The following is a 15,682-nucleotide window of genomic DNA, read 5'->3' on the forward strand; positions in this document are numbered from 1 at the left end:
TTTCGTTTTGTTCTCTGTTCTTCTCTCTCTCGCGCCAAAACACCTCGAACAGGGAGAGCTGCAGGCTTTTATATTGGTGACCATCTCCCATTTAGCAATACATTTAATCAATTAATTAAATCGGGAGATGGTCATGTTCTGCATGGGGTTTTTAATATTTGCGTGGTCGACAGCAACTCTGTTTATAATTAATCTGCTGCTGACCACGCATTGTCACGGAGATGTCTGGCAGGGACAAACTGCTAACCATCACCCCTGCCAGACCACATCCAAACCAACAATAACAAACACAAAACATTGTGTTGTAAATAAACACGTAAATAAATACATTTAAATCATACCCACTAACTTCCCCCATTTAAATAACCCACCAGACAATACATTTGTTTTAAATATTAATACAATACACCACAGCCATTAATTAATTAAAGCACCCGTTCTAAAATAAACAAACAATACATTTAAACAGTAGGGCTTTGCCCTGCCCCCTTTCATATGTGCAGGACTCTCTCCTGCTGCCCTGCCACAATTATCCATAACTATTACACACTCAGTAGTGTTACATTTAGAAATGCGACAAGAAACTTAGTGACAAACATTTCAACTAGAGGTTTTTCTCAATGTCTTCAGTTAATTAGAGAAAGACTTTCCATTAAGTTTAAGTTGGTGGCTCCATTAGAGGTTTGACGATGGTGACTCTGAATGTAAAACTCTTTTTCTCAGCCTCCTATGACCATTAAATGCACTCTTCCCCTGTTCATATCAAATTAATTAATTTAAATGTCAGAAGTTTCCAATCCACGTTTCCCATTGAAATACAGGTTGTTGTTTTTTTTAGAACAATTGTCAAGTCTGTTAAATCACTGTAATACCCCATAAAGAAGACTATTCGGCATAACTCCCACTCCTCCACAGCTGGGGGAGACAGAAAAAAACTCTTTTTAGCCTGCGTAGGGCTTTTCTGCAAAAAACAAAAAAGAGTCCTCTGTTTTCATGTGTAGATTAATAGAATGCCAATATATTCATTGCGCGAATGGGAAATTGAATCTAATAATTCACATAACCCCTGCAGCTCTGTAGGTGCCTTGATTTATATTTTGACCAACATTAATCTAATTGTGAACGTCTGTTTTGTGTTTCTGCAGCTGTCAACAGTGAAATGTGGAGAACCAGAGGAGATTCCTTCACTGCTGGTCGTATCAGACCACTGGATTTATGTCTTGGAGATCTTCTCAGAGATACAGTAAGTGCCACCTCTTTATCAATCTTTCCTGTCAGATAGCTGTTAGATTTACAAGCTGGAGCAGTGCTTCTGGGACTATTTATTGATGGTAGTAAAAGCTAAGTAAGTATTGGAAGTAAGAGCTTCTCGCATTGCCATACTGGGGGTGCCTTCTGTTATTAGGTAGGACAGCAGTTCAGTCTCCAATCCTTCTTCTTTCCTGGTGTCCTGCGCTATATGTACGGAAGTGTATGCATTTATATTTATACGCAGTACAACTTTTATAAGCAAACCATGGTTATTTAAGGCTAGTCCCTTTAACATTTAATCCACCATTTGGGAAATTGAGAATTGTTTACAAACTAAGGGCTTCAATCACCAAACATATTCATTAAAAGATTACACCAAGTACTGGATTAGAAATAATATTAAAGGCCCAAGTTGTTGTTTTTTTTTTTTGTTTGTTTGTTTTTTTGTTTTTTTTACTGAATCTTCCCCTGTGAAGTTTCTTTAAAGTGTTATGAAATCATACGTTCACAAACAGAGCACCAGACAAGTTCATGATTTATTAATATTTTTTAATTGGTGACTTGTCGACCTATTCTCCTATTCTTACTCTAGCCGTTGCACCCTTAGTGCAGCTTAGCCAGTAAAAAAAATTGGTGAATGTGCAAAAGCCACCAATGTAACTTCCTTAATCTAAAATCCATGTTCTTATTAGAACAGCAATTATATAACTGGTCTCCCTTTAGAATATTCCAAATTGGAGTATAAAGTACATGTAAAAGAACAAAAATATCTTCAACAGAAGAATAGAGACCAGTGATAAGATTGACCATGCTTACAATAAGGATGTATTTTAAAACATTGGATGTTATGTATGATTCCAATAACTGAATTATTGAACTCTGGAGAGCTGCTAGGGTTGAACAGCTATTGTCATGAAGTGTTTGTGTGTCCTGACAGAGGTCAGCCGTCTGATTGGCTGCAGAAGCGCGAGTGCCATCGCATCTTAGAACTAAGCTACCTGGAGGTGGGGCTGGGCAGCCAGAGTATCAGAGCGGAGTTTGAGGACAGTGGAGCCGCCTACACGCTGCTGATCCGAGACAGGGCAAAGTGCAAGAGCTTCTTCAATCTGCTTACAGGTAACAATATGTGTGAAGTCGTAAGTAAATAGACACATCGTCGGGAAATAAGATGTGGCGTCTTTTTAAGAATGCAAAGAAATAAACCGACTCCTAATTAGATAAATGTCTGAAGTCTTGAAGGCAGTTTATACTGACCCTCAAGTCACACACAACCAGCCCTAAAGTTATTATAGCAATTATGTGACTTTCAACATGTCATTAAAAGTCAGTTTTGTTGACAGGGTGTGGAAGTAAAATGCCGTGGGGTTTGAGTTTTAAAAATGGGACAGGAGTGCTAGTGAAGTACAAATTTAAACAAAGGATAATATAGCTATTTTTGTTGCTATGTTGCTATTATATTTTAATATTTTAAATATTAAAACATAATATCAAATCAAAATACTAGTACGGTGTCTTAATACTATCAGGTATAAGTTAAACAGGCAGCTATTTTGAAAGTGCAGGTCTGTCAGTTTCATCAAAATGATAGGCAGGCCCTGTGAAAGGTACAGGGCGGTGTTAGTTTCATTCAGTTGCTGGAGGGTAAGCTGTGCTGAGATTTAAAAAGTAGACTTTATAATGCTGAATCTGTACTGTTTGTAAATACAGTAGTAGGATATACCTACTTGGAATTCCTATAAAAGTAAACTGGGCAGTCAGTTCCACTATTTTAAATTACTGAACAAGTCTCTACTCTTAACACACAAGTCAAACTGAATTGGAGCATTGGGATTTGTCTCTAGTTATTAAATATTTAACTACTGTATCGTTATTTTATGTATGGAGCGAGGTAACCAGTGGTTTACCACAGGGATCAGTATTAGGTCCTCTGCTACTCCTAATCTACATTAATGATTTAGATTCTGGTATAGTAAGCAAACTTGTTAAATTTGCAGACAACACAAAAATAGGAGGAGTGGAAAACACTGTTGCAGCAGCAAAGGTCATTCAAAATGATCTAGACAGCATTCAGAACTGGGCAGTCACATGGCAAATGACATTTAATAGAGAAAAGTGTAAGGTACTGCACGCAGACAATAAAAATGTGCATTATAAATATCATGTGGGAGATACTGAAATTGAAGAAGGAATCTATGAAAAAGACCTAGGATTTTATCTTGTCTCAGAAATGTCTTTATCTAGACAATATGGGGAAGCTATAAAAAAGCCCAACAAGATGCTCGGATATATTGTGAGAAGTGTTAAATTTAAATCAAGGGAAGTAATGTTAAAACTTTACAATGCATTAGTAAGACCTCACCTAGAGTATTGTGTTCAGTTCTGGTCACCTTGTTACAAAAAGGATATTGCTGCTCTAGAAAGAGTGCAAAGAAGAGCAACCAGAATTATCCTGGGTTTAAAAGGCATGTCACATGCAGACAGGCTAAAAGAATTGAATCTATTCAGTCTTGAACAAAGAAGATTACGCTGTGATCTGATTCAAGCATTCAAAATTCTAAAAGGTATTGACAATGTCGACCCAGGGGCCTTTTTCAACCTGAAAAAAGAAACAAGGAACAGGGGTCACAAATGGAGATTAGATAAAGGGGCATTCAGAACAGAAAATAGGAGGCACTTTTTTACACAGAGAAGTGTGAGGGTCTGGAACCAACTCCCCAGTAAATTGTTGAAGCTGACACCCTGGGATCCTTCAAGAAGCTGCTTGATGAGATTCTGGCATCAATAAGCTACTAACAACCAAACGAGCAAGATGGGCTGAATGACCTCCTCTGATTTGTAAACTTTCTTATGTTCTTATGTTTCAAGTTGAATACTGTATTTACTTAAGTGAATGCCTCTGAATCCAAGTCGAACTTCTAGACCAAAAAGGTGATCATGCATGTTGCATTCTATATATATGTGTGTGTGTGTGTGTGCCGGTATGAAATATTAGTTTTACAATAATTTAGCAAAGGGTTTAGCAAAAGCACCATCATAGTAACTAACAAAAAAAAATAGGAAGAGAAAATAAACATACAGTAGACTAGCTAAACTGCAAAGACTGCTATTTTTGTAAAGGTAAACAGTTTTTTTTCTTATTAGTGATGAGACTTCAGTTCTAGTTGGTATATCCATTTTTTTTAATACTCCGTTATTCAAAATTATGAAACAACTGCACATAATGTTTTTCCTAAAATAAATGCTTAACTCTCCTGTAATCTTGCAAACATTTAAGGCACTGATTTAGATTTTTTTCAGAATAATATTATTAGAAAATGTTAATAAGCAACTTTTTGGCATTTTTTTAAAACTTCCTACACTTATTACAAACCGGTAAAAAAAAAAATAGCAATTTTCTTTTTTTTATATATACAAAAAAAGTAGAAAGTTGAAGTTGCAAAAACACATGCTAACCTTGTTGAACAGGAATAGGTTAACTATTGAGAGATCCATCATGTGCAACAGCTTTGTATTTAATCATATCCTGATGTAACTATCACTGACACTGTTATCTGCTGTATTATTGAATTGTATTTTGTCACACTTGTACTTGCTTGAACCAAAGTCATTGTATTTATCTTGCTCTTAATTGTATTATTACTTGTACTTTGATACTTGATATGTATTTGCTTACGATTGTAAGTCGCCCTGGATAAGGCCGTCTGCTAAGAAATAAATAATAATAATAATAATAATAATAATAATAATAATAATAATAATTATAATAATAACAGCTAAGGTGAAGTCATTGGGTTTTTTTGGAAGAGGCTCTGCTTTTGCTTAATAATTGCTTTTCATTATTCCTAGCTGTCCTTTTTACAAGATGTTTGGTAACTGCCCTAAAAAGGCTAGTTCATTCTCTTTTGAAGTGGAGACATGAAAGCAGTGTCTGACTGCATGTGCTTCTAGCAATAAAATACAGGGTTGTGTCCTCTACTCATTGGGATGGGCTATATCCCACAGGCACTTACAGAAGGATTTAATATAATTAAGTTGTCTCCAGCCAATTTGAAAGAATCACAGATGGTTTGTGTGCAGCTTTACTTTAGTGCAATGCTTATTCTTCTTAAACTAAAAGGCAACATTAAAATGATGGTCTGGGCCTTAAGATAAACATATGTGACTTATATATGAGTGCCTCCTTTATATCCCCTTCGGAGGGGATTTCATCAACAGGGGGGGATAAAATTGATATATTAGAATTTTTAAAAATACCAAACAATTTGTGATTAAACAGTACTTCACTGTGCAGTACACAATACACTCTTCCAGCAAGATAGAAATTAGATACTTAAGTACATGTTACTTGCACATTGTTTGCAATTTTTTTTTTTTACAAATAAGTTAAACAAGCAAGTGCTGAACATTGCAAACCATTCACACCCCAGTATAGGAAAGGGTTTCTCATTATGTGTCTCAGGAAATAGCCATTTCAGTATCCTTTTAGATAGAGGTGAAAATGGACACTTATTGCCAGTAACTTCAAACTAAATCATACCGAGGGTGTGTACAATTTAGTCTGACTTTCTTTCTGTGTGTCATTTTAGAGTTTTGCATATAGTTAGACAACAGCCTGTCCAATTATGATACAATGACTTTCATTAGCACATGCTTGTTTTATAAAGAATTGAGGAGAATCTAAGAAATCCTATCAACATTGTTTATGTTATCAGCACTATGAAGAGGTTTATGTAACAAAAGCATTTGTTATAATAGTGCCTTTACATTTCTGAATGCTTTAAACAAAACCGCCCAACCTTTTTGGCTAAAAGATCCATACTGATGACCAATGTCATGCAAAATGAGCAAAATGTTTACATTTCAGACTGTTACCCAATATAGAAAAGTGTGCTGGTTCACAACTGTCTGTGGTGTTTTCCATCAACAGACTAATCATATTAATGGATACCGTTTACACATAGTTGTGACAGGTATGGACTACCTCTTCCTAACTTACATTCATATAAAATGAAGAGAAAATGCCTTCCCAGTATGACGGGGTACACCCTGCCCCGGTGTGTATTACATCATTTGTTGTATTATTATTTAAAATGTATTGTTTATGTGCATAAAAACATGTTATTTTATTGTTAATTGTTTTTGTAGCATGGATGGGGTTAAACTTCCCCATTCATGCTAAACTCACGCAGAATGTGACCGTCTCCAGATTGATTGGTTAAGTAATATAAACCAGCAGCTTTGGCTGATCGAGGTTGGTGTGTTCAGAGGCAGAACGAGACACGCGAGTCAGGAGATAAAGAAACTAATATCTAAAAACAATTGCTACCCTTGTTTTATTCCTTGTCTGTTTGTTTTGGCCACCATGCCGTTTTTTGTGTTTTGTTCAAACCTTTTGTTTTGTTTATTTATTAATAAATCTGAGCACCACTACATTTCCAGGCCTGACGTCCCCACACGAGCCATCGTGTCACACCCAGTCATTCTGCATTGGTAGCAAGTGGATCATATTTGGGGTACCACTTCACTTGTGGGACTGCTTAATAAAATATTTTGCATATTTTTAAAGAGGAGACAATTATCCATTCAACAAAGGTATTTAGTAACTAATGGGTCTGAGTGATGTTTTACTTCATGGTTTTTTTTTTTTATCAGCTCTGGTCTAAACCGTTAATCAAGAGGAAGCAAAACATGCATTTTCTTTAAAACACAGTACAGCAAAGTCGTAGAATCACACAAGAATTACATCATTGAAAAAGTCCATAACTGTACTTACGCGTATTTGTGTTAGTTTTCAAATTGGAAATAATGGGTGTCTTTTATCTGCCTTACTATTAAAAATAACTTGTTAATGTCCAACACAAGTATAAAATGTCAGTTATAAATGTTTCTACACAAAAAGATTTTGTAAACATATTAGACGTTCTGCAGTGGGGCATGGGCTTTTAGAACCGAAGTGATCATTTTTACCTCATTTAACTTTGCAGTTCAAGTGCAAGCGAGTCCTATTCCTTTTAGGTTGATGTGATCCAACTGCTGGAAAAGATTGATGGTCTCAAAGAAGCATCAATTGGGGAGGAAGGACATTTTTCCAAAATTGTGTGCAGATGTCCCATTTTCTGTAAATTAGACTATCAGTATGTCAGTTGTCTTGGGAATGTCAATATGTCCTAATTGATTGGTCCTCAATGCAGTTTTTATTAAACTTAATAGTAACCAGATGCTTCATAACACAAAATTGCCTTCAGAATTACAATTATTAGTGCTTGTCTATGCTGATAGAACATCTGGGATGTTCTGTCATGACCTTCTAACACAGAGATTGACATTTCTGGTGCAAGAGCATCTATCCCTGTTGGCAGGCCCCTAATGTCATGGCCTTTGACCTCTAGAATAAAATGTTAATTTCCTTGGATCTACATAAACTTTGTTGGGCAAACCAGGAAAATTACTGTTCAGGGTGGTGGTAAACACAGAAAGGGTTGAATTTGATATGACCCTGTGCTTTTATTTCATCTGGTAAAGATTTTCAAAACTGTCCTTTATTTTGGTTCTTGCGTGTTATGCCCTGCCATCAACTGTGATGGACATTTTCAAATGGAAAGAAATCTATGTTTGTTTGCTTGTTTACTTGTCTTTGTTTTTGGATTCCCTAACAAAATTGTGTTTTCTGCTACAGTAGCTACAGCTTCATAGCTCTGTGAGTGCAGCTGAGTCTTGACCTAAACATCCTCTTCAATTCAGTCCTGGGCCTCTCTCAACCAAGACTGCTTAATATGCTGGACTCTGCCCAATTGCATTCTGGTTTTGACATGGACTGTCGATGTGTCCACTTGGGGCTAGTTTGAGACCAACAAACTATTTCCTGAGTTGGTGACCTGAGTAAAAGGCTTACAAGGTCTTACCACCTTCCTCCAGGTCCTGTAATACACCTCAGTGTAGCACATGCATTTTGCCACCCAGGCCTTGAATGTGCACATAGTTTGGTTCTATTGTTTGTGCACAGTGATAGGGTCTATTGCCGCTTTCTTAACTAGATGTAACTAACAGAATTGCTTAAAGATTAGAGTAGTGAGTGGAATGGGAAGAAAACCACAGGACTTCCTGACATGAAGATGGTGAAACACAATGAACACGTTATGGCATGTTTTTACTAATGCCAGGAAGGCATATGAATGTCTACAGTCAGCGTATTTACAGGACATGAAGTTGAAAGCTAAGATGCGTGTCCCTCTTAGCGATTAGAAAGTTCAGATGTAAACTTAGAAAGTACAAGCTGTCCGGGGGGTTTAGAGGAACTATTTGTCATTTGGTGAGAAGTTTACATTCAATCTATCATTTTACGTAAGCTCCAGTTTTTTTTTTTTTTGTTTTTTTTTTTGGTCGTCGGCAATGGTTTTTACCCCGGTTTTCTCCCCGGTGAACTGTGGATTGGCCTGCCGACCTAAGCCTTCCCTACCCGGGTGGCACTCGGCCAATTGTGCGCCTCCCCCTAGGAACCCCCGGTCATGGTCGGCAATGACATAGCCTGGATTCGAACCTGCGATCTCCAGGCTATAGGGTGCATCCTACACTCCATGCGGAGCGCCTTTACTGGATGCGCCACTCGGGAGTTTCCAAGTTCCACTTTTTTAACTCAACAAAAAATGTTTCTGTTATTAGACTTTGATGATAAGTTAGCATCTCATGTTATTCAGGGAATGAAAACTCTTATGAAGCATGCCAGGTAGGTAAAAGTATGTTAATGCCAGGGAGTGTCTTTTTTTTTTAAAGACATTTGTGACATTTAACTCTGCTTTCATTTACTCGGGAGTTTCCAAGTTCCACTTTTTTAACTCAACAAAAAATGTTTCTGTTATTAGACTTTGATGATAAGTTAGCATCTCATGTTATTCAGGGAATGAAAACTCTTATGAAGCATGCCAGGTAGGTAAAAGTATGTTAATGCCAGGGAGTGTCTTTTTTTTTTAAAGACATTTGTGACATTTAACTCTGCTTTCATTTACATCAAATATTCTTCCTGTCCTCTAGGTATTATCCGTGGATTTGCCCCCAATTCTGACAGCAAACTGAAATCCATCTCAACCACAAGAGTCAATCCCCAGCACCACCTCTGGTAAGATTTTCAAACCAATGAACAATCCCCTTTTGTAGGACCCCCTGCAATATTGTGTCCCACATTGTCTGCATTGCAGCATTATATTCTTCAGTATAGACAGCTCAGGATCTTTCTGCACGCATATTTCACCTTCTGTATTCAACCAACAATCGGCAGAGTAGCTCAGCTTAATGGGCTTCTCTTCATCAGTGTTTTCCCTCTTTCCAGTGAAATTGACAATGGGCTAAATAAAGGTTGGTAATGATTAGAAAACAAATATCGCAGTATTTTTAACGTGTTTATGAATAATAAAGCCATATATTATACATTTATAGGACTGCAAGCGTCTGTGTATGGGTTATATCAGCTCTTGCAGCTCGTAAACAGACCTCTGCTTTCAGCCTTAGTCCATTCACTTCTGTGCATGCCGATATTATCCACATGCACCGACGTTCGCTGTCCTATAACCCTAAAGCATAATCCTGATTTGTTTTTATATTTTTATTTATCATGGGTCATAGATCACGACTAAAAATTAAAAAAAAAAAAAAAATTACTTTAAAGATATCATCTAAATTTCTTTTCATCACAAAATCAGTAATTGTTGTAGGATTTCAATTATGGTCTGAACTATACTCGGCGTTGTACAGGGCAATAAAAAATGGCTTGACCTTGATTAGGGCAAACCCACTGAGTTCCCTTTGTGTTACGTCTGGCAGTTCCACGATTGCTTTTGTATTCAAAATTCACTGTCTGAAGTGCTGTGTATTTAATTGCATGGCCACTTTGAAATGGAAAGTCCACAGCCTGTATGAAAAACTCTGTTGTGTCTGTCCCCTATCCCCAACCTGGTCTATGAACCTTTGTTCAATAAACACAGCTGGGTCTTCCCAATCATTTAGCTGGTCTCCCAGATTGATTGTTATGTCTTTCATTCACTCACTTTTGTTTTAAAGCTGCCATGTTGTACAAAATGTTGATTCCTCAGTAACTGGAAGGTTTTAAACTCACTAGCCTTGCACCCCTTCCTAGGCTTCTTAACTACCCTCATTTCAATACATTTAAGCAATAACTACTTGAATAAATTCAGTATCGGTGTAAGTTATTAGTGGGCTTAACTAATATTTTCGTGTTGTTAAAATTTCCTTTGTATTTTATAGTTTTCTGTTTCAGTCCCCACATGCTGGCAATTCAGTGTAAAGCACTCCTGTTGCCTCAGTAGAGCTCTCAGAATCCTGTCTGAACTCTCAGTACATCAGTGCAACCATTATCGTGCTCCCCTGGGTATAAGAAATACCACATTTCCATTCACTGGGGACAGAGTCCATGTTTTACTCAAGTAAAACTTAATTGTCATTGCTGGTCTGTCTTCATAAACTGTTCCATGGAATGTAGTCTTTGACTTCAAAAGTCAGTGGGGTGTATTCTAAAGACATTGCTATCTGTCTGTAACTACTAAATAGACCTTATGATTTATTATCCCCAGTTTTCTTACTGCCCTATTAGTCTATTTGTTACATATTGAGCAGTATAGAATGGGTGAACAAGCCATGTTATCACTTCTACCGCATTGGTTTCCTTCAAGAACCAACAAGAGACATTTCCAGGTTGAATGGCCTCCTCTGGTCCATAACTTTTCTTAGTGCTTATGTTCTTATACAAGGTTGTCCCATTGGTTTATATTACTGCAAATGTGATACAAAACATGCACAAGCAGAATGCATTGCAACCGTTTTGATCTGTTTATTTTATAGGCCTTTATTGTGTGAAAATGCTGAATCGGACATTTCAGAAGACAGCCAGCTACATTTCTTCTATCTCCTGGCATTTTTAGTTCAAGGTACAGTACAGTGCACAGGGGTTGAAGGTAACATTTGACAATTATTCTAACCTTCACAAAGTATGGGGCAGTTGAATATATACAGAATGGATGACAGGGGTGGGGTATTTGCTGCTAATTTTACCCCACTCAGGATAGCAATCTGACCAACAAGTGCATTGGTACACTAAGTATTATCCATTTACTACCAATGTAGAACTGGATAGGACATGTTGCCTAAAAATGGCATTTTAGCCCTTTATTTATTTATTTGTTTGTTTATTTATTTACTATTTTAGATGGCAGTTTGGCCCCAATAACAGTGCTGGTGACGCAAGCCACGCTCTACCTGCTGAGTGAAGACCACCAATGGAGAAAAGGCATGTCCAGCCAGACATCCAACGGGAACACAGAATCCATTTGTGGGACGGTCCACATCCACAAGACACAGCCAATCAGCTGTGTTAGTTCAGTTCATCTCTTCTTGTCTGCCCCCTGCAGAGTCGATATCAAGCTTTATGATGAGGTAGGAAAAACATTCAGTAAATGTGTATTTTAGAACTATGTTTTAACTTTTTTCATAAAAGCTTGTAACTTTGGGATGCAGAGGTGAAATACGTTTTCGACAGCTATAGCTATGGCCAGGTGCAACTGGAATAACCGCCCCAGAATTTAATATGCTATCCGTCCCACAAATACCGCAAATAAACTTTTTTTTTTTAATCGGTATAATGCTAGCAAGAAACAACTTAGTTGAAGGTAGGACCGGTTCATTTAGGATGATAGTTGACGGTTTCACAGATCTCGATAATTTCTAATTTTGGACTGCCTTACCTAAGGTAACATTAGGTGATAATTGAGGTACCGTTACAATTACCTTATTCCTCTGAAAATGTTGTTACCTCTGCACAAAATACTATATTAATGAGATAACTGCCATGCTATAAATATTGAACTAAGACACACCACTAAATACTAACTTTCAACAATGGTGAGTTAAACATGTTTTTACTTATGAGTAAGACTGGAGCAATAAAAGAGTGTTGTTTTTTTCTTCTGCTGTGGTCACTGGGAAGATAGGCCACACCCATGCACAACTGGTTATATAGTGATTAAATTATAACATGTAAAGACATTGTTAAATTGTCAACATGTTTGTATGCATGTATTACCAAGTATCATGTTAGTACTACTTGATACAGCCTGATCAGTGCCTGCATTCAGTGTTTTGTTGTCATGTGCATATCGATTGATACCTTTTAAGATGTACTCAGAAGCCATTGTCATCCCATAAGGCACAAAATGCATTTGCACGTAAGTCATATTGAAAATGCTACTTTAAATTATATATGCCATTTTAAGGGGCAGGCAATGTGAAAATAAATGCATTTCAAAAGCAAAAGGAAAATGCAACAGGTGTAAATACAGAAAGCAAAAAAAATCATGCCTTATTACAGCACAACGGAAAATAGATCTATATATCTATATATTCAACTAATAACAACCACAAAAAGGTAAAGTAAAAAACTGTTGATGTAATTGAGCTATTACTAACAGTTTCCTTAACAAGTTAATTAGTCATTACTGTCTACTATATAAATTTACATGCCGTTTGTTTCGATGACCCAGAATTTCAGATAACTAGGTTTTAGGTAATTCACTTTGCAGCTGTAATGTTCCCTACGTTGGAAATCTGTAGATCATCCCTTACTCCTGCTAGCCTTCCACTGCTTACAGTCAAAGAACGATGTTGTGTTTGTGTTTCTATTTGCAGATTTCCAAGGATGAGAAGACATGGTGCCTGCAGACAGAGAGCCAGGATCTGCTGAAGGATCTTGTGGAGTGGGTCAGGACTCAATGGGAAGCAATGTTTGGAGTCAAACTCAACATCAACCTGCACGAAACAGGTTCCTAAGGGAACTGCCATGTTCAACTTACCAAGGACATGTCATTCTTTTAAATCTAGAGGTTATTGTGATTCACAAGGGTTTTTTTACAAAGTGGGTTAACATTTGCTTTGTTGCATATTAATGGAGGATTTCTGTTAACGTAAAGCTTATGTGAACTATTTACTGTTCTAACACTACAGTATGTACTACATACTGTTGCAAATGTCTTGTAAGTGTGAAACTTTTGGAATATAATATAGTCAAAAAGTGCTGTCGAAATGGCAAAAACACTGGTATATTTTAGTAGTGGGTTTCCAGTGCTTCATCCAGGAAAAGCTCCACTGTGCTGAAGGGCAGGGTGAGTCATACAATTAAGAGCTTGCTAGTTCAAATCCAGTTTGCACTGAGTTGGCCATCTTGGCTAGGAGCCCACAGGGAGTGCTGCATTTACATTAGTGCGCCCGTGGGTTGATAGAAAATCATCTGGTCATAGTTCCCCTCCTTGCATCCAGGCAACAATTTCCCAAGCTGGGCACTTTTGAAAAGGCTCCCAACATGCTGAAGGGCAGGGTGAGTCATACAATTAGGAGCTTGCTAGTTGCATTACTTTGCCAATCTTGGCTGGGGACACACAGGGAGTGCTGTCTTTGCATTGGTGCTCATGTGGGTTGATGGAAAATCATCTGGTCATAGTTCACCGCCTTGCATCCAGGCAACAATTTCCCAGGCTGGGTCCTTGCATCCATGGTTTAGTAGCGTGGTAACATTCATTGATTAACTTTGTCAAGAAAAGGCCATCTAGTGATCTTTAGTTCTCCTGATCGGTAGGTCGTCAGGCGACACTCGAATTGGCATTTCAAATCCAGTAGAAAAACATGGGTAAATTAATTAATGATTGATCAATAAATAAATAAGTAGTAAACTATAGTCTTTTGGTCATTAGTATACAATACTAGAGCTTTTTTTTTTTACTTGGGAAGACATTGGTCAAAACATTTGTGTACCTGACCTGAATGTATGATTCCGTTTTTTGAAGTTCTATTAAAGCAGTTGTGATAATATGAGCTATGGGATTTGCTACCAAAATCATTTCATTCCCCAGCTTCCATTTTGTCTTCTAAAGTAATTTTGAAGCAGGCCTCAGAGTTTTCAGTGTTAGAGAAATAACCACACAGAGCCACATAGTGTCTGAGGTTCAAAAATATAAGTTGTGGGGACTGATTTGACTTTGACATTCCCCCATCTGATTAATTACTCTGGTCATGGCTAAAATGTTTAAAAAAAAAAAAAAATTGCATGAATGTTATCATTTTTTATAAGTCGTTTTCACTAATCTTAAATGCCATTTTAACAAAAGCACCTGAGGGAAAGGTTCCATTTCACTTTTGCTTAATTGGAGTTCTGTAGGCCGGTAATGGTAATATAGAGTGTTAAAATATTTGTTTATGAAAAAGTCAGCACAAAAATGTTCCGGTTGTCTTCAGTTGACTCACCTGGGAATAAAAGACCAAAAGAGGTCACCGCAAGCAGGCTGAAGGTGAGAAATTGGAAATAAAGCCGCTTTGCAAATAGAAGCTTATGAGTAAAGCTTAGCAAAGAATTTCTAACACAGATGAAATGTGTCAGTATGTAGCACCAACAGAGAAAATGGCCACCAAGATGTTTCATTGGTAACTGAAAGGGAAACTAGAGGGTTATATCAAAGGCGTTTATTTTGTTTTTAAAGAAGAGAAACAACAGGTTCTATTACAAAATTAACAACTTCCAAAAAATCTGAATTACATTTCTTAGTTGTTATTTTCTAGTATTATAATTAATTGGTGTTTTTCTTCTTAAAATAACAACAAAACAACAACTGGTTACACTTTGGAATAAATATCTTTGATAATAGCCTTTGGCAATATTTGGAAATGTTATACTGTGAATCTGTAAATAGAAATAAGTAAATAAAAAAGCATATTTATTAAATATTAATGTATGTCTTATATATGTATGTATTTTATGAAATGGCAATCGTAAAAGAGTCATTTTTTATTATTATTTTGCAGATTGTTTCAATAAAAACAGACATTTTGTTCATTTGTGTGTTATGTTTAAATGGCAGAACAACTACAAGTTCGACATGGAAGCAGTTAAACTGTTAAAGTGTAACATTTTAAATGCAAACAAGAATTTATGTAATGTGTGTTTGTTTTATTTGTATGTGTATTTTATGAACTGTTTGCATGCTGTTTGAGGTCTAGCATCCCCATCCACACTGAAGGTTAATGTGCTTGGTGGTTTGTAGGGGTGTGCCAAAATGTACCTGTTCTTTGCGGCATTGCCACTGTTTGTTTTTTGACTTCTCTTCAGTTAAACAGTGCTTTAAAAAATTGGAATAAACTAATAAACATTCCCAAAAACTAAACATTTAAATCATGAACTGCAAACTTGATTAAATTAATCAATATGGGATTTCTCCAACATATAGGACCAGATGTGTTTTCAAATTAAAATTCATGCTTCCATGTAATTTTTTTAAAACTGCACATTTCAGACCCATAAAGTGAATGTAAGTGCATGACGGGTATGACATTTAGTTAGCTACATCCACTTTAGCAACGGTCCTTAAAGTTTTGTGAATAGGAC

The 15,682-nt window shown here is 36.8% G+C and overlaps 1 protein-coding gene across 1 annotated transcript in view; it reads left to right on the forward strand.

Moving 5' to 3' along the window:
* Positions 1-15,461, forward strand: part of LOC117401262 (serine/threonine-protein kinase 11-interacting protein-like) — a 48,837-nt gene extending 33,376 nt beyond the window's left edge. Inside the window, exons 21-26 of the mRNA XM_034001828.3 lie at positions 1,146-1,243; positions 2,189-2,367; positions 9,280-9,364; positions 11,101-11,186; positions 11,465-11,691; positions 12,940-15,461. Of these exons, the coding sequence (XP_033857719.3) occupies positions 1,146-1,243; positions 2,189-2,367; positions 9,280-9,364; positions 11,101-11,186; positions 11,465-11,691; positions 12,940-13,080 (816 nt within the window). The 3' untranslated portion in view covers positions 13,081-15,461. The remainder of the gene's footprint in view (positions 1-1,145; positions 1,244-2,188; positions 2,368-9,279; positions 9,365-11,100; positions 11,187-11,464; positions 11,692-12,939) is intronic.
* The last annotated feature ends 221 nt before the right edge of the window (positions 15,462-15,682 follow it).

The sequence above is a fragment of the Acipenser ruthenus genome, chromosome 10 (assembly GCF_902713425.1).
Source record: "Acipenser ruthenus chromosome 10, fAciRut3.2 maternal haplotype, whole genome shotgun sequence".
Lineage (NCBI taxonomy): Eukaryota > Metazoa > Chordata > Actinopteri > Acipenseriformes > Acipenseridae > Acipenser > Acipenser ruthenus.